We start from the raw sequence: 25,611 nt of genomic DNA, 5'->3' as shown, positions 1-25,611 counted from the left end.
GAGAATAAAGCTAAAGCCTGATTCCCTATCCAGCTGTGGTCCCTTCACTAAAGGCAAACTGAGAGCCAAGGGGAGAGCTTCTCCCTACTACAATCCCTGTAGGAGCACAGGCTGCTCATAATATTTACCCAATCCATCTTACTCTCCTAGAGAGTGCTATAAAATAATCTGACCTGTCTCTTAATACCATAGGGGCATATTAAACCTATGGGTCTCTATGTATCTTATCAAAAACCCCACTTTTAAAAATGTTTCAGGCTTCAAGGGTGCTTATTACACTTGAGAAAAGTGCAGACAAAGCCTAAAACATGTAGTACTTGTTACTTGCACTTGCAGCAGTATTCCATTGTGTCCAGATCTCCTTCTATTTTCTTGGTCTCTGGTATAACCCTATTGTATTTTTTTCTGGCTGTTAAGTGCAGGATATCAAATAGAAAGTTGGGACATTTCAGTAACAATCCAGGACTGTGGGTTGAGCTATCAAAATCGGGACTGTCCCACCAAAAACAGGACAGTTGGGAGGTATGTTGTTACGACTTGCAGTATATGTAGGGTGTTTCAGGTTTCAGTCATCTCTCATATCCCTATTTCATATATCTCTTTGTCAGAACCTCAGCTTCTCCATCATAGGCCTCAATGGTTGAGTAGTAATTCCTCTGCCACTTAGGATGCAGTTTGCTTTTTTTTCTGGTTGGGCTTTTAAAGGGGAAAACACCAGTTTTTCGTAGGAAAAAAAACGGGATTTATTAAAGTCCGATGGTGTTAAAAATACAAATAAAAAAGTTCTTCAGCTCAGACCTGTCTAGCTGACATAGAAGTCAATGACAGATGTCCCGTGATCTGTATTCTTTAATGCCTTACTTTCATAGGACATGAAGGCTGTGTATGTTCATACTCCATACATAGTCAGTAATGATAATTTCATTTCTCAGATGGGAGAACTAAATACATGATTCACCGTCTGTCTGCGGATACAAAGCTTCGGTTTATGTCATGATCAACGTATTGGAAATGACAGAGAGAGAGAGAGAAACAGCAACCAATGACTTAACTCAGAATGTCACTGTCTTTTAAGTGTTCCACCGATACTGGTTTAGTTTCAATTGTTTAATTTAAGACAAGGCTTGAGATTTAGACATGTGGAGGAAGAGAAGTCCCTTATTCAGGATGATTTATCTACAAGCAGTAAGACAGTACAATACACTGGAAGAGCTGGTGATAGTTTTATAGCCTTCCTTAGAAATAAATGAGAATTCCAATATATTTTAGCATATGCTGGAGACAAGAAGAGTGAAAGTAGTAGTAGTAGTGTTCAGTAATGGCCAAGAACAGTTTTTTTTGTGGTAATGAGTTGAAAGATATGAATGATATAGACAAAGAAATTAGGGATGCACCAAATCCACTATTTTGGATTCGGTCGAACTGCCGAATCCTTAACGAAAGATTCAACCGAATCCCGAATCCTAATTTGCATATGCAAATTAGGGGTGGGTAGGGGAAACATTTTTACTTCCTTGTTTTGTGACCAAAAGTCATGCAACTTCCCTCCCCACCCCTAAATTTCATATGCAAATTAGGATTTAGATTCGGTTTGGCCGGTCAGAAATATTCTACCAAATCCGAATCCTGCTGAAAAAGGCCGAATCCTGGCTGAATCCCGAACCAAATTTTGGATTCAGTGCATCCCTAATAGCATTTAAACCTACACTCCTATTGCCTTTGATGTCTGCATCTGGTTTTTAATTCCTGGCGTAAAGGAGTGAGATGTTCCATAAATACCATTTGGTATACAAAGCACTGAAGCTATGTCTTGAGGTTCACAGGGTCCAGTTACAGTCATTATTGTGGTGTAACTAGTGGTGTAACTAGATGTTACTGGGCCCCGCAACAAATCTATTTTAGGGCCCCCAAAATATCCAGAGGTTGTCCTATAATACCAGTATATAATGAAACTGCTCATTAAGTAGGGCCTCATTGGGGTCCCTATACCACCTTGTTCCCCCTGCAGCCATAGGGTGTCCAGGTCCGGATTTCTGGAAAGACCACCAAGGTCCGGGCCTAAGGCGGCTGAATTTTATGGTGACTGCACGCTGCCCAACCACACCCACATCGGTTCTGAAACACTGGGGATGCGCAGGAGATAAAATAGTTTTTTAGATTTCCTGTGCACCAATCTCCATTGCTTTAGTTCGGATGGTGGAAATTTGTGCGAATAAAAGGGAGGGGATTGGGATGAATAAATGCCAGTGGGCCTGGGGCGACTGCTATATGAATCCGGCTTCCTTTGTAGTTACACCCCTGAGTGTAAGCTTCTTGAGACTAACCCTTACTACAACAAGTTGTACCCTCAGATCTAAATGGAGGATAGGTGAGTGGGTTTGGCAAGGATGTTGACATGATATGTGGTGCAGACCTGTGATAAACAAACTATAGTTATGGGCTTTAATATAAATAGGTTGCTAGCCAATAACATGCAGTTGTGAAGGTTTATACCAGGGTGTAACTGTAGTGAAAGCACTATATTAAAAGAAGACAAGGATTGTAGTAGGCCCATTCTAATGAAGATTCATATATATATATTTTTTTTTTTCCAAGAGGTTGTTTGCAGCCTTCCTGACATTCAAGTCTTTTGTCTGAGAGAAAACTCGAATTGAGTTTTAAAAACTCAAACCGAATTTGATTCAAGTTTTCGGTTCGATCCTACTCAACCGAGTTGAAAAAAAATGTGATTTTTTTTTTTAATAAGTTTTGATTGGTCGAATTTCGAGTTCATGGGAGTTTTTATAAACTCACATGAATTCGAAAATTCGACCTTTGATAAATGTGCCTCCCTGTCTACTAGAAAATCATTTAAACATTATGGGGCAGATTTATCAAGGGTCGAATTGAAAAATCTCATTTTTAAATTCGATTATGAGTTTATTTTAGTCTAATTCGACTAGGGAATAGTCCAAATTCAATTTCAGTCCAAAAAAAAAATAGATGTCGAAATTCATCATGTACTGTCCCTTTAAGATTCGATTTCGACTATTCCCATCTGAAACCTGCCGAATTGGTGTTTTAGCCTATGGGGGACCTCCTACAATCAATTTGGGGTCGTTTGGTAGACTTTTGAAAATCTAATTTTTTTTCAAAAATGGTGAAAAATCTCGAATCAAATTCAATTCCAGTTTGCAGGTCGATCTGAATTTAAAAAAAGTCAAATTTTTTTAATATGTTTCGATTGGTCATTTTTTTCCGAATTTCGAGTTTATGGGAGTTTTTGGGAGTTTTTATAAAAACTGTAAATTCGACCCCTGATAAATATGCCCCTAAATTAACCCAATCATCTTGAATAGCTTCCAATAAGGATTCATTATATCTTAGTTGGGATCAAGTACTGTTTTATTATAACAATGAAAAATTTGGATCACTTGGATAAAATGGAGTCTATGAGAAATGGCCTATAATTCGTAGCTTTCTGGATAATAGGTTTCCAGATAACGGATCCCATACCTGTTTTGCATCAGGTTTAGTCTATTGACACCAGTATAGGTTTTACTGCATAACCTTTTTGTGTATTTGTAAGTTTATTTATTAATTTTTAATCATTCCCATTATGCTAGTAGCTTTCATGTTTTTTTGCAATGAATTTACATCCATTTATTGAAATAGTAGCTGCCACTTCCAATTTGATATGATTTCGGTACTTCTCCAATTTATTATTTAATTCATATGTCTATAAACTATATATTTCATATGCTCAGTATTCACATGTGAAACAGTTAGACGTGATCACTGTGACATCATTTATCTGGCAGCTTTAATACTGGTCTGGTCCGGTTACCAGGAATGGTCATTATGACATCATCAGCCTGGAAGCAATACAACTTTACTGATGACTGTGAGTCATTTGATGTCTAGAGCTGGACGTATACACTACTATCAGTGGACACTCCTGCTTCTGGACACATCAAAAAGAATTGTGAGTACAAAAAAAATAACTAGATCTGTTTGTTTGTGTTTTTATGTTAAACTGTATTATATATAATAGATATATACATAATATATAATGACAAATAGACGTATAAATTATTTAAGTTAACTGATATATAATGGTGATATCTGCACATATAAGACTGATCTTTATGCAGCTGTGAGCCCAGTAACATAATGTAACACTGATTTTAATATAATATAAATATATGTGTAGACATTAAAACATTCTCCAAGTTTGTGCCATATTCTGTTGTTACTGGCTGTGGTCACTATGACATCATTGTACGACTATTATGACATCATCAGCTTGGAAGCTGTAACCCATTATAGCTCACTGTGAGATCATTTGATGTTTAGAGCTTGATGTGAACACTACTACGTAGTTGTTAGTGGGCACATCATTCATCTTTTTATATCAAAAATAACTGTGAGTACAAAAATAAGCATTTTTTCATGTGTTTGTGCTAAACTGTATAATGTACAACGGCAAATAGACTTAAATTATCTAAACTTAATTGATAAGTGATGTTAATATATGCATGTACAATATGTTAAGATTGTTATGGGTCTGTTAAAAGCTTTGTGTACCTAGTAAAAGTAGAATTAATGAAACTCATTTTTTTTTTTTAAGAAAAAAAATAGAATTAATGGCATTGATAGTTTTTATGTTGGTTGATCAGATTCTCATTTGCATTTTCCTTTCAGTCTTTTTTTCAGAAAAACATCTGTGAAGGCCGTGGGAGACCCTCCTGCCCAGCAGTGATGGGTCCTACGAGTCTTCCTTCGTTATTCATTATCATCATTGGACTAATTCAAATATTTTTTGGTACCACATCAGGTAAATAGCTAATTAATTCTCTTGCATTTTACCAAGTCCCTGATTCCTCACATGATCTTATGACTTGGGGAGGTGTGATCAAAAATGCAGGCGTCAAGTCATATGGGACAGAAATAAGGTAAGAGATGGAAATGTCGGATTAAGTCGCAGCGTTCATCCGACGCAACATGGCTGTCGGATGCGGCGTGCAGCGTCTGCATCCGACAGTCGTGATGCGTCAATGGACGATGCAACACCATCCAATGTTCCTATTGCTTACCTTATTTCCGTTGCATCCGACTTGACACCTGCGCAACGCATTGGGTAGCGTCGAAATCACCCGTGGACTTCCTCCTTTAAGGCCATGGTATATTATGGCTAACAATAAAATCCTCTGTGTACTGCATGTAGTTTGCCCTCTGAGAACACTTAGGGGGTTATTTACTAAACAGTAAATGCAAAAATCACGAAAAATGTGTGATTTTTTTTTAAATAAAATCGGACTTTAAATAAATCACAAATATTTCAGAATTTATTAAACCCAGAGGATGGAAAATTCTGAATCTGAAAATCCGGCATCTCAGACCTGTCTCAGTCCCAATGATTTTTTGCTGTGCGCTGGGTTTCGTGTTTTCGAAATTTTCAGAGTTTTCAGGAAATAATCTGAATTTTCAGGTGAAAACTCCAAAAAAATCGGATGAAAAATCTGAAAGAATTGCGAAAATCTGATTTTTTTTTCCCACAAAACAAATTTTCGGAAAAATATAATAATAAATAAGCGAGTTTATAGCAGAAAATATTGAGATCAGTTCTGACTTTGATAATCAACCCCCTAATTCTTAGTTCATGTAACCCGTGTAATCCCAGCCTTAGACTTTAACCCTTGGTGGGCAGCCCCCCAACATTGCTTCATTTATGTCTGTAGCTTTCAAGATTCTAATGTTTTTTTTTCTCTCTTTCAGGTTTTAAGGTTGAGAAATTCACTTTATTCAAACCTAAACTCATATTCAAAGCCAATACTATGGGTCTGATACCATGCAAGTTTCACACAAGGCGTCCCCTCAATCCATTAATAGTTGAACTAGAATGGGGTTTCATTCCAGTGGGTGAAGATAAATACAAGCCTTTAATACATCTGTATGGAGACCATATCAGACTGGCATTGCACGAATACAAGGATAAGTATCAGGTTTTCAAATCCCTGGTGGCAAAAGGGAACTGTTCTCTGGTGATAAATCCGACAGACATTAAAGACAGCGGAATTTACCAAGTCAAGCTGAAAATTAAAGAAAAGGTGTTCACGCCTCCTTCATCAATAAAAATTACAATTGTGAAACACGAAAAAGGTAAGTTAAGGGAGAGAGGGATTTGTAAACCCAATAAGTAGTGCATTAACCTACTAAATATAATGTTTATGAACAGGGTCGGACTGGGGGGCCCACCGGGACTGCTGTCCAGGGGCCCCCCGCCCCCCTACTAAAACCCGTCGGCCCAGCCGTTCGGCGCGCATGCGCAACAACGGTGTTTGACGCGCATGCGCATGCTTATCCCCCCCATGTTCCCATATTAGGGGGCTGCATATTTGTGCAGCAGTATACTATTAGCTTTAGAAGCTATAAGAGCAATAACACATGAGGAGATATCGCTGGTGGGAGAACATTTGGGTCACTTCATTTATCTGAAGTTGCCCGCTATTTTCTCTTGCGCCAACTTTGGAAAAATATGGCGCCGCATTTGTTTTACCATCAGTGATTCTCTTTATTGCTGGTTAGAAAGCATTTCGAGGAGAGTAGTTGCCCGCAGAAGAAGAGATTTGTCACGGTTGACTAATCTCCTCATTTGTCATTACCCTAACTGGCAGATTGAGAAGGGACAGTCAGGTAGGAAAAACAGTCAGATTTAGGAATCTTAAGGTAGAAAAGCTGCGGCATTAACATAACATATTTGCTTAAGTACATGCTGGAAACCAGTTGTGTATAGAAATGCGGCATTAAATACCTTTATGTTAATGCCACATTTCTATACAGAACTGGTTTCCAGCATGTACTAAAGCAAATATGTGCGTCCTACAAATTTGCCATCATCTTAGTATATCTATCATTTGACATATATATTGGAATTTACTTAGTTGCTTTGCATTTCAGTTGATACACGGACGGCGAAACACAAGACGGAGGCTACAACTGCTTTGCAAAGCACTGCCATAATGGAAACAACTGCAACACCACCAGATGAGACTGATTTTATTGAAGACACCATCCTTCCAAGTCTTACAGGGAATGAGAAGATGTTTGGGATAATAGTGATATGTGTTGCATCACCCCTTGCGCTATACGCAGTGATAGGAATTGTTATATGGTAAGTAATATTTCCTTTATCTTGCTCTAGAATATAGAACAGAAGACAAAAAAAAGTATAAAGACAATAAATAGATGAGTAAGACCTTTGTTTATTATGCAAAAAATAATCCCTCCACTTGTATCTGCACTCTCTTGTGTCTGCACCCAAAGGCCTAAGTGAGGACACATGGAGCAGATTTCAGCTGATTATATTTATATAATAAATAATATTTGCCATTCGTGCTTTCAGTGCTGGACAGGTGGGACGACGTACAATATATTTCAGTGCATAGTTCTGCAATTCTCAGCAATATGTGCAGAAACTCAGATCCTTAAGATGTATTTGTATATGAAAAATGAGTTGGTGTTTAGAAACATTATGGAGACGTTTTATTTATTTTTTTCCTTTTTTGCAGCGTGGCCTACAACCGAAAGAAGAAAAAAGGTCACACTGGTGATGTAGAAAACCCTCCCGTAGAGGATTCAAACGCAGGGTAAGTAAGCATTTAGAATGTTTTTTATTTCCTCTAACTTTTTGAACCCAGGAAATTGCATCAATTCACATCTAACATTTACATGTCAGTAGCCGAATGGCTTGGCAGCTTTTGACATGTCTAGGCCAACCTGTGAAACTACAACAGGTTATTAATTAACACCCAGGGGCAGATTTATCAAGGGTCGAAATTTCCAATCCATGGGAGGTTTTTTTTTATAAACTCCCATAAACGCGAAATTCAACCAATGAAAATGTATTTTCAAAACCCGGGTGAATAAGATCGACCAGAAAACCCGAATCTAATTAAAAAAAACTTGAATGTCAGGAAGGCTGCAAACAACTACAAATTGATCCCAGAACATCTCCCATTGACTAAAACAGCAATTCAGCAGGTTTTAGGTGGTGAAGAATAATCAAATTTGAGTTCTTAAAGGGCCAGAGTATGATAAATCTTGAAAATTGAATTTGAATTTTTTTAAATAAATCTAAAATTTAATTTTAACAATTCACTAGTCGAATTTGACAGTTTTGGCAATAAAAATACTCGGAAATTTGAATTCTAAATTCAAATTTTCAATTCGACCCTTAATAAATCTGCCCCAAAAACAAGTAAGTTACTTTTATATGTCAAACAATCCATCACAAGTTACAGAGTGCAGTACTGATGGGTGCAAAGGAGCCCTGTACTCAAAGCAAAGAGTTGTGTATTTTGCCTCAACATGAGAATTTCATAGTGGCCTGGTGCAGTGGCAGAAATCTTCATGGGGACTCCTTCTCATTGGCCAAGTACCCACCCTTCACTCACCATACAGCAGACCCCCGTGGCTTAGGCCCTTCGTGGCCGTGGGGACTGCTGTATTATATAGTACAAGAAGCAGTGCTTTTTCCTATGTGCTTTTCACCTTGCTTCATAGTAATAAAATGGAAAGATCGCAGGTTACATAATCATTTAGGATTGTGTAACCTCATCATTTTATCAGTTTTGTGGGAAAAGGGGTTCTTCTTAGAAAGGATTCAGCACCAGATTTTCATTTATTCATTTATTATGGGTGTGCAGGAAAGAAGAAAAAGCCATAGACGATAAAGATGAGAGTGAAGAAATCTCATCAGATACGTATGAAAGTGCTGAAAGTGCTGAAAGTGCAAGTGACTCAGCTGATGACAATTCTAGTCAGACTGAAGAAGAATCTTGATGAAAAGAGTAAAAAAGGCACCACAGAAGAATAAGAACTGAAGAGAATAAGATCCCACAAGATATCAACTTTATAAAATACTTTTTAAAATAAATGTTCTATATTAATAGTTTAATGTATGTCTATTCATTTCTTCCCAACATTTATAGGGGTTTTACATTTCTTTTTTGAGAATTGAGACCATGACTTATCTCTCAGTATTATTATATCTATAGTGTCAGAGCTCGGCTATTGTAACCAACATGTACATATATTTTGGGGCAGATTTATCAAGGGTCGAATTGAAAATTCAAAATAATTTTTTTTGAATTTTGAGCTATTTTTGTGTACTTCGACTAGGGAATAGTCCAAATTCAATTCAAATTTGAAAAAAATATGAATATCGACATTTATCATGTACTGACAATTTAATGGTACCCAGATTTGGTCAACAACAAATTAACTATTCATATATAACACTATTTTCAGCTATTTTACACCAAAAAGGGTTATTGTCCAGCTCAACCAGTCAGTGTCGGACTGGGACACCAGGGGCCCACGATAAAACTTTAGACCAGGGGCCACTCACTACTAATATTCTTCATCTCCTCAATGAACCTCTATTCTCCTAGTCTCTTTGCTTTACATACTATAATCAATTATTACACCTATTTAGCCTCTTTGTTCTCATAGAAATAGGGAATGGCCATGAAATAGGCCAAAAGTTTAGCAGCATGAGGAGCCACTGACACCTGGGCCCACCGGGAGTTTTCCTGGTATCCCGGTGGGCCAGTCCAACACTGAAACCAGTAGAGCAAAGGTTAAACTTGACTCTAACACAAAAGGCAGGGTCTTCGCTAGGTGAAAGAGAAGAAGGAAGGGTGTATGTAGTTGAACTGCAGCTTGCAGAGGCTACTATGCTTATAAATAAAATAAAGGACACCAGGGTTCTTGCAGCAAACAAACAAAGTTTATTGTCCAAGAAAAATGATCCATGGGGTTAATATTCACAATCCACAGAGGAAATAGCAGACAAGATGTTAAATAACCAGGAGAGTTAGGCAGAGACAGCACAATGTGGCACCTTATGGAAGTAATAGGGTAGTTGAAGGTGCACCTCTAGGATGGAATGCCCAGGTGTGGTCCAGATCTCATACATTGGAATAATCAGGGAGAATAAATCTAAAGCCTGATTCCCTATCCAGCTGTGGTCCCTTCACTATAGGCAAACTGAGAGCCAAGGGGAGAGCTTCTCCCTACTACAATCCCTGTAGGAGCACAGGCTGCTCATAATATTTACCCGATCTATCTTACTCTCCTAGAGAGTGCTATATAATAATCTGACCTGTCTCTTAATACCATAGGGACATATTAAACCTATGGGTCTCTATGTATCTTATCAAAAACCCCACTTTTAAAAATGTTTCAGGCTTCAAGGGTGCTTATTACACTTGAGAAAAGTGCAGACGAAGCCTAAAACATGTAGTATGAGTTACTTGCACTTGCAGCAGTATTCCATTGTGTCCAGATCTCCTTCTATTTTCTTGGTCTCTGGTATAACCCTATTGTATTTTTTTCTGGCTGTTAAGTGCAGGATATCAAATAGAAAGTCGGGACATTTCAGTAACAATCCAGGACTGTGGGTTGAGCTATCAAAATCGGGACTGTCCCACCAAAAACAGTACAGTTGGGAGGTATGTTGTTATGACTTGCAGTATATGTAGGGTGTTTCAGGTTTCAGTCATCTCTCATATCCCTATTTCATATATCTCTTTGTCAGAACCTCAGCTTCTCCATCATAGGCCTCAATGGTTGAGTAGTAATTCCTCTGCCACTTAGGATGCAGTTTGCTTTTTTTCTGGTTGGGCTTTTAAAGGGGAAAACACCAGTTTTTCGTAGAAAAAAAAACGGGATTTATTAAAGTATGATGGTGTTAAAAATACAAATAAAAAAGTACTTCAGCTCAGACCTGTCTAGCTGACATAGAAGTCAATGACAGATGTCCCGTGATCTGTATTCTTTAATGCCTTACTTTCATAGGACATGAAGGCTGTGTATGTTCATACTCCATACATAGTCAGTAATGATAATTTCATTTCATTGTAATACATCTCAGATGGGAGAACTAAATACATGGTTCACCGTCTGTCTGCGGATACAAAGCTTCGGTTTATGTCATGATCAACGTATTGGAAATGACAGAGAGAGAGAGACAGCAACCAATGACTTAACTCAGAATTTCACTGTCTTTTAAGTGTTCCACCAATATTGTTTTAGTTTCAATTGTTTAATATAAGACAAGGCTTGAGATTTAGACATGTGGAAAAAGAGAAGTCCCTTATTCAGGATAATTTATCTACAAGCAGTAAGACAGTACAATACACTGGAAGAGCTGGTGATAGTTTTATAGCCTTCCTTAGAAATAAATGAGAATTCCAATATATTTTAGCATATGCTGGAGACAAGAAGAGTGAAAGTAGTAGTAGTAGTGATCAGTAATGGCCAAGGACAGTTCTTTTTTGTGGTAATGAGTTGAAAGATATGAATGATATAGACAAAGAAATTAGGGATGCACGAAATCCACTATTTTGGATTCGGTCGAACTGCCGAATCCTTAACGAAAGATTCAACCGAATCCGAATCCTAATTTGCATATGCAAATTAGGGGTGGGTAGGGGAAAACATTTTTACTTCCTTGTTTTGTGACCAAAAGTCATGCAACTTCCCTCCCCACCCCTAAATTTCATATGCAAATTAGGATTTAGATTCGGTTTGGCCGGTCAGAAATATTCTACCAAATCCGAATCCTGCTGAAAAAGGCCGAATCCTGGCTGAATCCCGAACCAAATTTTGGATTCAGTGCATCCCTAATAGAATTTAAACCTACACTCCTATTACCTTTGATGTCTGCATCTGGTTTTTGATTCCTGGCGTAAAGGAGTGAGATGTTCCATAAATACCATTTGGTATACAAAGCACTGAAGCTATGTCTTGAGGTTCACAGGGTCCAATTACAGTCATTATTGTGGTGTAACTAGTGGTGTAATTAGAAGTTACTGGGCCCCGCAACAAATCTTTTTTCGGGCCCCCAAAATATCCAGAGGTTGTCCTATAATACCAGTATATAATGAAACTGCTCATTAAGTAGGGCCTCATTGTGGTCCCTATACCACCTTGTTCCCCCTGCAGCCATAGGGTGTCCAAGTCCGGATTTCTGGAAAGACCACCAAGAACCGGGCCTAAGGCGGCTGAATTTTATGGTGACTGCACGCTGCCCAACCACACCCACATCGGTTCTGAAACACTGGGGATGCGCAGGGGATAAAATAGTTTTTTAAATTTCCTGTGCACCAATCTCCATTGCTTTAGTTCGGATGGTGGAACTTTGCGCAAATAAAAGGGAGGGGATTGGGATGAATAAATGCCAGTGGGCCGGAGGCGACTGCTATATGGATCCGGCTTCCTCTGTAGTTACGCCCCTGAGTGTAAGCTTCTTGAGACTAACCCTTACTACAACAAGTTGTACCCTCAGATCTAAATGGAGGATAGGTGAGTAGGTTTGGCAAGGATGTTGACATGATATGTGGTGCAGACCTGTGATAAACAAACTATAGTTATGGGCTTTAATATAAATAGGTTGCTAGCCAATAACATGCAGTTGTGAAGGTTTATACCAGGGTGTAACTGTAGTGAAAGCACTATATTAAAAGAAGACAAGGATTGTAGTAGGCCCATTTTAATGAAGATTCATATATATATATATTTTATTTTTTTCATTTTTTTTCCCAAGAGGTTGTTTGCAGCCTTCCTGACATTCAAATCTTTTGTCTGAGAAAAAACTCGTATTGAGGTTTTAAAACTCAAACCGAATTTGATTCAAGTTTTCGGTTCGATCCTACTCAACCGAGTTGAGTTTTTTTAATAAGTTTTGATTGGTCGAATTTCGAGTTCATGGGAGTTTTTATAAACTCACATGAATTCGAAAATTCGACCTTTGATAAATGTGCCTCCCTGTCTACTAGAAAATCATTTAAACATTAAGGGGCAGATTTATCAAGGGTCGAATTGAAAAATCTCATTTTTAAATTCGATTTTAAGTTTATTTTAGTCTAATTCGACTAGGGAATAGTCCAAATTCAATTCCAGTCAAAAAACAAAATCGATTTAGAAATTTATCATGTACTGTCCCTTTAAGATTCGATTTCAACTATTCACCATCTGAAACCTGCCGAATTGGTGTTTTAGCCTATGGGGGACCTCCTACAATCAATTTGGCGTCGTTTGGTAGACTTTTGAAAATCAAATTTTTAAAAAAAAAAAATGGTGAAAAAATTTGATTCCAGTTTGCAGGTCGATCTGAATTTAAAAAAAGTCAAATTTTTTAATACGTTTTGATTGGTAATTTTTTTCCAATTTCGAGTTTATTTGGATCACTTGGATAAACTGGAGTCTATGAGAAATGACCTATAATTCGTAGCTTTCTGGATAATGGGTTTCCAGATAACGGATCCCATACCTGTTTTGCATCAGGTTTAGTCTATTGACACCAGTATAGGTTTTACTGCATAACATTTTTGTGTATTTGTAAGTTTATTTATTAATTTTTAATCATTCCTATTATGCTAGTAGCTTTTATGTTTTTTTTGCAATGGATTTGCATCCATTTATTGAAATAGTAGCTGCCACTTCCAATTTGATATGATTTTGGTACTTCTCCAATTTATGATTTAATTCATATGTCTATAAACTATATATTTCATATGCTCAGTATTCACATGTGAAACAGTTAGACGTCATCACTGTGACATCATTTATCTGGCAGCTTTAATACTGGTCTGGTCCGGTTACCAGGAATGGTCATTATGACATCATCAGCCTGGAAGCAATACAACTTTACTGATGACTGTGAGTCATTTGATGTCTAGAGCTCGACGTATACACTACTATCAGTGGACACTCCTGCTTCTGGACACATCAAAAAGAATTGTGAGTACAAAAAAATAACTAGATCTGTTTGTTTGTGTTTTTATGTTAAACTGTATAATATATAATAGATATATACATAATATATAATGACAAATAGACGTATAAATTATTTAAGTTAACTGATATATAATGGTGATATTTGCACATATAAGACTGATCTTTATGCGGCTGTGAGCCCAGTAACATAATGTTACACTGATTTTAATATAATATAAATATATGTATAGACATTAAAACATTCTCCAAGTTTGTGCCATATTCTGTTGTTACTGGCTGTGGTCACTATGACATCATTGTACGACTATTATGACATCATCAGCTTGGAAGCTGTAACCCATTATAGCTCACTGTGAGCTCATTTGATGTTTCGAGCTTGATGTGAACACTACTACGTAGTTGTTAGTGGGCACATCATTCATCTTTTTATATCAAAAATAACTGTGAGTACAAAAATAAGCATTTTTTCATGTGTTTGTGCTAAACTGTATTATGTACAACGGCAAATACACTTAAATTATCTAAACTTAATTGATAAGTAATTTTAATATATGCATGTACAATATGTTAAGATTGTTATGGGTCTGTTAAAAGCTTTGTGTACCTAGTAAAAATGTAATTAAAGAAACTCTTTTTTTTTTTTATAAAAAAAAAATATAGAATTAATGGCATTGCTAATTTCTTTGTTGGTTGATCAGATTCTCATTTGCATTTTCCTATCAGTCTTTTTTTCAGAAAAACATCTGTGAAGGCCGTGGGAGACCCTCCTGCCCAGCAGCGATGGGTCCTGCGAGTCTTCATCCTTTATTTATTAATATCATCATCGGACTAATTCAAATATTTTTTGGTACCACATCAGGTAAATAGCTAATTAATTCTCTTGCATTATAAGAAATCCCTGATTCCTCACATGATCTTATGACTTGGGGAGGTGTGATCAAAAATGCAGGCGTCAAGTCATATGGGACAGAAATAAGGTAAGAGATGGAAATGTCGGATAAAGTCGCAGCGTTCAACCAAGGCAACATGGCTGTCGGATGCAGCGTGCAGCGTCTGCATCCGACTGTCGTGATGCGTCGAATGAACGATGCAACACCATCCAATGTTCCTGTTACTTACCTTATTTCCGTCGCATCCGACTTGACACCTGCGTTTTTGCGCACCGCGTTGGGTAGCGTCGAAATCACCCGTGGACTTCCTCCTTTAAGGCCATGGTTTGTTATGGCTAACAATAAAATCCTCTGTGTACTGCATGTAGTTTGCCCTCTGAGAACACTTAGGGGGTTATTTACTAAACAGTAAATGCAAAAATCACGAAAAATGTGTGATTTTTTTTAAAATAAAATCGGACTTTAAATAAATCACAAATATTTCAGAATTTATTAAACCCAGAGGATGGAAAAGTCTGAATCTGAAAATCCGGCATCTCAGACCTGTCTCAGTCCCAATGATTTTTTTACTGTGCGCTGGGTTTCGTGTTTTCGAAATTTTCGGAGTTTTCAGGAAATAATCTGAATTTTCAGGTGAAAACTCCAAAAAAAATCTGAAAAAATTGCGAAAAACTGATTTTTTTGTTTCCCACAAAAATTTTTTCGGAAAAATATAATAATAAATAAGCGCAAAAAAACAGAGCAGATTTGATCGGAGTTTATAGCAGAAAATATTGAGATCAGTTCTGACTTCAACCCTGATAATCAACCCCCTAATTCTTAGTTCATGTAACCCATGTAATCCCAGCCTTAGACTTTAATCCTTGGTGGGCAGCCCCCCAACATTGCTTCATTTATGTCCCTTTTGTAAAACTCTGAAAGATAATTTTGTTCTTTAAATATAAATATTTTATTCCTGAACAAACGGAGTAAAATGATTGCAAGACACTAATCTGTAGCTTTCAAGATTCTAATGTTTTTTTTCTCTCTTTCAGGTTTTAAGGTTGAGAAATTCACTTTATTCAAACCTAAGCTCATATTCAAAGCCAATACTATGGGTCTGATACCATGCAAGTTTCACACAAGGCGTCCCCTCAATCCATTAATAGTTGAACTAGAATGGGGTTTCATTCCAGTGGGTGAAGATAAATACAAGCCATTAATACATCTGTATGGAGACCATATCAGACTGGCATTGCCCGAATACAAGGATAAGTATCAGGTTTTCAAATCCCTGGTAGCAAAAGGGAACTGTTCTCTGGTGATAAATCCGACAGACATTAAAGACAGCGGAATTTACCAAGTCAAGCTGAAAATTAAAGAAAAGGTGTTCACGCCTCCTTCATCAATAAAAATTACAATTGTGAAACACGAAAAAGGTAAGTTAAGGGAGAGAGGGATTTGTAAACCCAATAAGTAGTGCATTAACCTACTAAATATAATGTTTATGAATGCTGCCTGCATGTGATCAGTAGTATGGAACTTAAATCCTGGCTCCAATTAGCTCTGCACGTAATAATACTGCATTATATACTTTTAATAAATGTTTTAAAGTGATAACACTTTTAATTTTGCAGATGGTATAGAATCCTTTCTCAAACTCCAGTTAATATAACATATACGTTTTAAGATAGAAATTAAAACAATTGATCTAAAAGATACTGACACCAAAAATTAAACCTTTTTTTACATCGATCATAACATTGTCTTTGCAGACGATCCATAATTTTGCCGTAAAAGTATTTCCCTCATGCTTTTAATTTGTCTATCTGATCCCCCCCATGTTCCCATATTAGGGGGCTGCATACTGCATACTGCATACAAACTGGCAGATTGAGAAGGGATAGTCAGGTAGGAAAAACAGTCAGATTTAGGAATCTTAAGGTAGAAAAGCTGCGGCATTAACATAACATATTTGCTTAAGTACATGCTGGAAACCAGTTGTGTATAGAAATGCGGCATTAACCTTTATGTTAATGCCGCATTTCTATACAGAACTGGTTTCCAGCATGTACTAAAGCAAATATGTGCGTCCTACAAATTTGCCATCATCTTAGTATATCTATCATTTGACATATATATTGGAATTCACTTAATTGTTTTGCATTTCAGTTGATACACGGACGGCGAAACACAAGACGGAGGCTACAACTGCTTTGCAAAGCACTGCCATAATGGAAACAACTGCAACACCACCAGATGAGACTGATTTTATTGAAGACACCATCCTTCCAAGTCTTACAGGGAATGAGAAGATGTTTGGGATAATAGTGATATGTGTTGCATCACCCCTTGCGCTATACGCAGTGATAGGAATTGTTATATGGTAAGTAATATTTCCTTTATCTTGCTCTAGAATATAGAACAGAAGACAAAAAAAAGTATAAAGACAATAAATAGATGAGTAAGACCTTTGGTTATTATGCAAAAAATAATCCCTCCACTTGTATCTGCACTCTCTTGTGTCTGCACCCAAAGGCCTAAGTGAGGACACATGGAGCGGATTTCAGCTGATTATATTTATATAATAAATAATATTTGCCATTCGTGCTTTCAGTGCTGGACAGGTGGGACGACATACAATATATTTCAGTGCTAGGGATGTAGCGAACTGCCGTTTATGTGTTCGCGAACGCCGTTCGCGAACACCGGCAAAAAATGCGAACAGTTCGCGAACTGTTCGCGAACTTCGAACATCCGAAAATCGTTCGATTCGAACGATCGAAGGATTTTAATCGTTCGATCGAACGATTTTCGTTCGAATCGAACGATCGAAGCCATTCGATCGAATGATTTCATTCAATCCAATGGCTTTGATCGTTCGATTCGAACGAAAATCCTTCGATTTTAGCGATCGAATGGTCGAATGGTCGAACGATTTTTGACGCGAATGCCTATTGGCGAACGTCGCGCGACGTTCGCGAACATTCAGCGGACGCGAACAGTCGAAGTTCGCGCGAACTAGTTCGCCGGTGAACAGTTCGCTACATCCCTATTCAGTGCATAGTTCAGCAATTCTCAGCAATATGTGCAGAAACTCAGATCCTTAAGATGGATTTGTATATGAAAAATGAGTTGGTGTTTAGAAACATTATGGAGACGTTTTATTTATTTATTTTTCTTTTTTTGCAGCGTGGCCTACAACCGAAAGAAGAAAAAAGGTCACACTGGTGATGTAGAAAACCCTCCCGTAGAGGATTCAAACGCAGGGTAAGTAAGCATTTAGAATGTTTTTTTATTTCCTCTAACTTTTTGAACCCAGGAAATTGCATCAATTCACATCTAACATTTACATGTCAGTAGCCGAATGGCTTGGCAGCTTTTGACATGTCTAGGCCAACCTGTGAAACTACAACAGGTTATTAATTAACACCCAGGGGCAGATTTATCAAGGGTCGAAATTTCCAATCCATGGGAGTTTTTTTTTTATAAACTCCCATAAACGCGAAATTCAACCAATGAAAATGTATTTTCAAAACCCGGGTGAATAAGATCGACCAGAAAACCCGAATCTAATTAAAAAAAACTTGAATGTCAGGAAGGCTGCAAACAACTACAAATTGATCCCAGAACATCTCCCATTGACTAAAACAGCAATTCAGCAGGTTTTAGGTGGCGAAGAATAATCAAATTTGAGTTCTTAAAGGGCCAGAGTATGATAAATCTTGAAAATTTAATTTGAATTTTTTTAAATAAATCTAAAATTTAATTTTAACAATTCACTAGTCGAATTTGACAGTTTTGGCCATAAAAATACTCGAAAATTTGAATTCTAAATTCAAATTTTCAATTCGACCCTTAATAAATCTGCCCCAAAAACAAGTAAGTTACTTTTATATGTCAAACAATCCATCACAAGTTACAGAGTGCAGTACTGATGGGTGCAAAGGAGCCCTGTACTCAAAGCAAAGAGTTGTGTATTTTGCCACAACATGAGAATTTCATAGTGGCCTGGTGCAGTGGCAGAAATCTTCATGGGGACTCCTTCTCATTGGCCAAGTACCCACCCTTCACTCGCCATACAACAGACCCCCGTGGCTTAGGCCCTTCGTGGCCGTGGGGACTGCTGTATTATATAGTACAAGAAGCAGTGCTTTTTCCTATGTACTTTGTGCTTTTCACCTTGCTTCATAGTAATAATATGGAAAGATCACAGGTTACATAATCATTTAGGATTGTGTAACCTCATCATTTTATCAGTTTTGTGGGAAAAGGGGTTCTTCTTAGAAAGGATTCAGCACCAGATTTTCATTTATTCATTTATTATGGGTGTGCAGGAAAGAAGAAAAAGCCATAGAAGATAAGAAAGATGAGAGTGAAGAAATCTCATCAGATACGTATGAAAGTGCTGAAAGTGCTGAAAGTGCTAGTGACTCAGCTGATGACAATTCTAGTCAGACTGAAGAAGAATCTTGATGAAAAGAGTAAAAAAGGCACCACAGAAGAATAAGAACTGAAGAGAATAAGATCCAACAAGATATCAACTTTATAAAATACTTTTTAAAATAAATGTTCTATATTAATAGTTTAATGTATGTCTATTCATTTCTTCCCAACATTTATAGGGGTTTTACATTTCTTTTTTGAGAACTGAGACCATGACTTATCTCTCAGTATTATTATATCTATAGTGTCAGAGCTCGGCTATTGTAACCAACATGTACATATATTTTGGGGCAGATTTATCAAGGGTCGAATTGAAAATTCAAAATAATTTTTTTTTAATTTTGAGCTATTTTTGTGTACTTGACTAGGGAATAGTCCAAATTCAATTCAAATTTGAAAAAAATCTGAATATCGACATTTATCATGTACGGACAATTTAATGGTACCCAGATTTGGTCGACAACAAATTAACTATTCATATGTAACACTATTTTCAGCTATTTTACACCAAAAAGGGTTATTGTCCAGCTCAACCAGTCAGTGTCGGACTGGGACGCCAGGGGCCCACCATAAAACCTTAGACCAGGGGTCCACTCTCAGTACTAATATTCTTCATCTCCTCAATGAACCTCTATTCTCCTAGTCTCTTTTCTTTACATACTATAATCAATTATTCCACCTATTTAGCCTCTTTGTTCTCATAGAAATAGGGAATGGCCATGAAATAGGCCAAAAGTTTAGCAGCATGAGGGCCACTGACACCTGGGCCCACCGGGAGTTTTCCTGGTATCCCTCTGGGCCAGTCCAACACTGAAACCAGTAGAGCAAAGGTTAAACTTGACTCTAACACAAAAGGCAGGGTCTTCGCTAGGTGAAAGAGAAGAAGGAAGGGTGTATGTAGTTGAACTGCAGCTTGCAGAGGCTACTATGCTTATAAATAAAATAAAGGACACCAGGGTTCTTGCAGCAAACAAACAAAGTTTATTGTCCAAGAAAAATGATCCATGGGGTTAATATTCACAATCCACAGAGGAAATAGCAGACAAGATGTTAAATAGCCAGGAGAGTTAGGCAGAGACAGCACAATGTGGCACCTTATGGAAGTAATAGGGTAGTTGAAGTTGCACCTCTAGGATGGAATGCCCAGGTGTGGTCCAGATCTCATACATTGGAATAATCAAGGAGAATAAATCTAAAGCCTGATTCCCTATCCAGCTGTGGTCCCTTCACTATAGGCAAACTGAGAGCCAAGGGGAGAGCTTCTCCCTACTACAATCCCTGTAGGAGCACAGGCTGCTCATAATATTTACCCAATCTATCTTACTCTCCTAGAGAGTGCTATAAAATAATCTGTCCTGTCTCTTAATACCATAGGGACATATTAAACCTATGGGTCTCTATATATCTTATCAAAAAACCCACTTTAAAAATTGTTTCAGGCTTCAAGGGTGCTTATTACACTTGAGAAAAGTGCAGACGAAGCCTAAAACATTTAGTATGAGTTACTTGCACTTGTAGCAGTATTTCATTGTGTCCAGATCTCCTTCTATTTTCTTGGTCTCTGGTATAACCCTATTGTATTTTTTTTTCTGGCTGTTAAGTGCAGGATATGAAATAGAATGTCGGGACATTTCAGTAACAATCCAGGACTGTGGGTTGAGCTATCAAAATCGGGACTGTCCCACAAAAAACAGGACAGTTGGGAGGTATGTTGTTACGACTTGCAGTATATGTAGGGTGTTTCAGGTTTCGGTCATCTCTCATATCCCTATTTCATATATCTCTTTGTCAGAACCTCAGCTTCTCCATCATAGGCCTCAATGGTTGAGTAGTAATTCCTCTGCCACTTAGGATGCAGTTTTTTTTATGGTTGGGCTTTTAAAGGGGAAAACACCAGTTTTTCGTGGGAAAACACCAGTTTTTCGTAGAAAAAAAAAACGGGCTTTATTAAAGTCTGATGGTGTTAAAAATACAAATAAAAAAGTACTTCAGCTCAGACCTGTCTAGCTGACATAGAAGTCAATGACAGATGTCCAGTGATATCCTGATCTGCTCTGCCGGCCCAGTCCAACCCTGATACATCCTCATAACTTAGAAGTCAAAACACCTTTTCCAAAATACCCATTTGTTCAATTTCAATAAATTATTTCTCTAAGTAGATTATGTGATTAATCCTTCCAATTTAGAAATTGTCGGCCCAATTCCCCTGGGTAACGCAGCATTTCGCAAAAATCCAAACACGTGTAATCTTCAAGCAAACAGAAAAAGAAAAATCAATACAGACATCTGATGAAAAAGAACTAAAAAAAAAGAAATTGTGTCTGGAAAGCTACTGCCGCTTCCCTTACACAAAAGATAACTGGAAAGACAGATTGGAAGCTCTCTAGTGATTATCGTGTATAAACCCTGGAAGTCCATAAATATTTTACTACTGTATTTTACTATTGACTATAATGGAAGCCTCGGCCCTCAAGTATGTTTATTAATGTTTAAATGTGCCACCATCATTGCTACTCCACATGAAATCATGTTTCAGGAACGAGTGTAACACTCTGAGGTCCATTTATCAAAGCCCGAATTGATCTCATTATTTTCTGAAAACTACTCTGCCCAAATCCACATGGGTTTTCCCCTTATATATCAATACATTTTCCTGAAAATTTCCTGTGCAGGAAAAAACAAGAATAATTCTGGAAAAATTCGGAATGTACAGATTTTTTGGATTTTCCACAGAAAACTCAGATTTTTTCTGGTTTTTGCCCGAAAACCGAATAATCTTCAGATTATTGCAGGAAACCCAGCGAAGATCAAGATAACTTCAGACTGCTCCCATTGACTTATATGCAACCTTGGCAGGTCTGAGATGCTGGATTTTTGGATTCTGACTTTTTCCATCCTCGGGGTATAATAAATCCCAAAAAAATTAGTTTTTTAATAGAGAATCCAAATTTTTAGTGAAAAAATAAAACTCGAATTTTTCGGTTGTTTGGTATTCGGCACTTTAATAAATAACCCCCTCTGTGTCTGTGATTATCAGTCAATGGCATAAACTATCTGGTGCGGTATGTATACTTTGGTTTTATTTAGTGCTACAGGTAAAGGATCTGTTATGCGGAAACTAGATATCCAGAAAGTTCCAAATTACTGGAAAACCATGTGCCATCGACTCCATTTTAATCACATAATTCAAAATTGTAAAAAATGTTTCCTTCTCCTCTGTAATAATAAAACAGTGCATTGTACTTGATCCCAATTTAGATAAAATGAATCCTTATTGGAGGCAAATCCTATCTGGTATATCAGGACATCACTCCAAATTGCAGTGCAGCAGTAAAGTGTGACTGAAGTTTATCAGAGCACAAGTCACATGGCCTGAGGGCACCTGGGAAAATGTCAAAATGTCTAGCCCCACAGCAAATTTCCAAATTAGTTATAAAAAAAATCCATTTGTTCATTTGAAAATGGATTTCAATGCAGCAGCACTATTAATTGATGTATTTTGTAAAAAAAAGATGTCTTCCCGCGACAGTATCCCTTTAAATGATGTACTAGAAGACTTAATTTATACAGATCCAATCATTATTTTACATTTATTGATTTTGTTTGTTTTCCGACAACTATAAATATTGAATTTCTTAAAAGCAACAGTCCTTTAAGGCAATAGTTCCCAAACTGTGGGCCTTGCTCCAGAGAGGCTTCCTGATGTTGTAGCTATGGTGGGATTTCCATGCCAATGTGAGTTAGTGTGTGATCTGTCAATTTGCTAGTTTATAAATAATACTAGACAAAGCTGATAAAGCAACGTATCTGTAACATTGTTATGAACTAATAAAATGGTTGACTTTAAAAATGGGTTGTAATGAAAAATATTTAATTAAATCAATTGTTTAAGTGTGTGGTATGTGCAAGGCCACCATCAGAAATCCCGTACAACAAAAATTCTGGGCCCCACCCACCACCACAGGCCCCGCCTTAGACCGCACCACAGTAAAAAAGCCACACAAACATAAGAGTTAAAAACTCATTGGTGGCCAGGGTCCCCCCTACAAGTTAAAAAAATTGGTTAAAAATACAATTTGTGGTCAGGAGCCCAACAGGAATTAAAAAAAACAAAGTGGCCCCCTTACAAGTTAGAAAAAACTATTGGTGATCAGGGGCCCCATGGAATATTTGAAATAAACATTGGTGGCCAGTGGCCTATAGAGTATTAAAATAATATATTGGTAGCCAGGAGTTTAATAAAATTAAGGGAAAAAAAAACACAATGGTGTTCAGTGGAACTAACCTTAGGATTCTTCCTTGTCCTTGGTGATGAGAGTTTCTTTGGTTTCCTTTGGTTTCTTTCATGGCTTAGGGGCCGATTCACCAAGGGTCGAATATCGAGGGTTACTTAACCCTCGATATTCAACTGGGAATTAAAATCCTTCGACTTCGAATATCGAAGTCGAAGGATTTTTGCACAAATAGTTCGATCGAACGATCGAAGGATTATTCCTTCAATCGAACGATTAAATCCTTCGAATCGAACGATCCTTCGATCAAAAAAACTTAGGAAAGCCCATGGGGACCTTCCCCATAGGCTAACATTGAGTTTGGTAGGTTTTAGATGGCGAACTAGGGGGTCGAAGTTTTTTCTTAAAGAGACAGTACTTCGACTATCGAATGGTCGAATAGGCGAACGATTTTTAGTTCGAATCCTTCGATTCGAAGTCGTAGTCGAAGGTCGAAGTAGCCCATTCGATGGTCGAAGTAGCCAAAAAAACACTTCGAAATTCAAACTTTTTTTACTTCGAATCCTTCACTCGAAGTTAGTGAATTGGCCTCTTAAAGTCTTTTCTTAGCTTCAATTCCGTTCATGGCTTCAGGTCTCCAGGAATTCGGGTCTTCTGGACTTTGGGTCTTCTGGTCTCCGGGATTTCAAGTCTTTGAGTATTCTAGACTTCAAATCTGGACTTTGGGACTTCAGGAGGACATCGGTGATTTGGGTCCAGCCTCATAGAAATAGGAAATGGCCATGAAATGTTTAGCAGCATGAGGGGCCACTGACACCTGGGCCCACCGCGAGATTTCCTGATATCCCAGTGGGCCAGTCCGACACTGCTTGTGCCCCTCTGATGGTAGTCCTGGATATATGAGCTGCATAACCTGGATCCAAAAAGACTGTGGCTCCAACCCATGGCCAAGCTTAGCATTACTAGGAATGGAAGTTTTGTGCCCTCCCATTGTATGTGTCTTATAGCAGAGAATACAGAACAAGGCAGCTCTGAAACCTAATTCTCATACTTCAGGGGTCATAGTGCCATAGAGTTAGTTACTGAGGGAATATAAGAAAAGGTGTTAATAGAAATATACCAGCAATTTCAAGAAGTCCCTGGTCAAATGAGCTTTTAGGTTTGGATTCTAGCCAGTTTTAAAATTAAATCTCCATTTTTATTTGATTTCTGATAAATGCCATGGAAAATGATTCAAAAAGATACTTACAATGCCATTTTAAAAAATTGCATTTGGCTCTGTATATACAATTTTTTATTATTTTTATTATTATTATTATTATTAGCCTGTAATGCTCAATTGCATAACATTAAATGACACATCTAGAATGCAAATAACATACTCAGCAGTCGTTAATGTAACAATAAAATTAATAACATAAAGTATGTATAAATACCAGAAAAAAAATGTATTCGCTTATCCTTCATTTGCTATTAGTATTATTAGTTTGTAATGCTCGAGTGCATAATGTTAAATGACACACACAGAATGCAAATAACATACTCAGCAGTCTTTAATGGAACAATAAAATGAATCATAACATAATGTATGTACAAATAACAGAGGAAAAAGGAATTCTCTTAACATTCTTTTATATATTAAATTATATGTACAAAGAGGATTTGTAACTGCTTAAAAGGTGGCTACAGACTATAATCTGTAAAACTGTTTATTTAACTGCAGTGTTATTTAGTTTATGTTGTAAAAGATTTAAAAACCCAGAGAGAAGTCTCATATACAAGTCCCCTCCAGGCATCTGTTCCCCAAAGGGGACATTTCACAAAGAAAAGAAATACATAAAATACAACTTAAAGTAATTCTCCTTTATTTGTTTTCTGTTCTTATTAAGATTTAATTCTGTTAATTTGTCTTGTCCCACTCTCTTTAGATATTTTTTTATACCAGGTTACTATGGTCACGTTTACATAGTAACAACCAGCTACAGACACTCTCTGAAGAGTTTTTATAGGGTATCATTATTTGCTGTTATTTGATGTAAATCTGACCATGTCAGCCAGGAAGGACTAGAGTACTGTAGAAGGTCAGGGAGGGGAGATCAAGGTAATAGGGTCTCTTGTTAACCCTTGTTTCAAAATCACTTGTACCTGCACCAGTGGGAGGTGTAAGCAGAGCATTGTGCCTTTGCTGGATTAAAAACTACCACAGGAATAAGGGTGCCCTTCAATGAATACCTGCCTTTAGCAGATGGTAGTTATAGGGTTCCTTTATGCTTGGCATC

At 37.4% G+C, this 25,611-nt stretch overlaps 2 protein-coding genes across 2 annotated transcripts; both read left to right on the top strand.

Moving 5' to 3' along the window:
- Window positions 1–3,770: 3,770 nt before the first annotated feature.
- LOC121394995 lies at window positions 3,771–8,870 on the top strand. Its single transcript, XM_041567422.1, has 6 exons — window positions 3,771–3,964; window positions 4,684–4,816; window positions 5,758–6,141; window positions 6,940–7,153; window positions 7,551–7,628; window positions 8,688–8,870. The coding sequence occupies exons 1-6, from the start codon at window positions 3,878–3,880 to the stop codon at window positions 8,821–8,823; spliced, it is 1,032 nt and encodes a 343-aa protein (XP_041423356.1). The 5' UTR covers window positions 3,771–3,877; the 3' UTR covers window positions 8,824–8,870.
- A 6,841-nt stretch (window positions 8,871–15,711) lies between these two features.
- On the top strand, window positions 15,712–19,242 carry LOC121395226. Its single transcript, XM_041568268.1, has 4 exons — window positions 15,712–16,093; window positions 16,827–17,040; window positions 17,847–17,924; window positions 18,992–19,242. Exons 1-4 carry the CDS (start codon window positions 15,769–15,771, stop codon window positions 19,128–19,130), a joined length of 756 nt encoding a protein of 251 aa, XP_041424202.1. The 5' UTR covers window positions 15,712–15,768; the 3' UTR covers window positions 19,131–19,242.
- The last annotated feature ends 6,369 nt before the right edge of the window (window positions 19,243–25,611 follow it).

Source organism: Xenopus laevis, chromosome 6S (assembly GCF_017654675.1).
Source record: "Xenopus laevis strain J_2021 chromosome 6S, Xenopus_laevis_v10.1, whole genome shotgun sequence".
NCBI classification, from domain to species: Eukaryota; Metazoa; Chordata; class Amphibia; order Anura; family Pipidae; genus Xenopus; species Xenopus laevis.
Note: the sequence above shows the minus strand (reverse complement) of the source record. Positions and strands in the feature narration are given on the sequence as shown.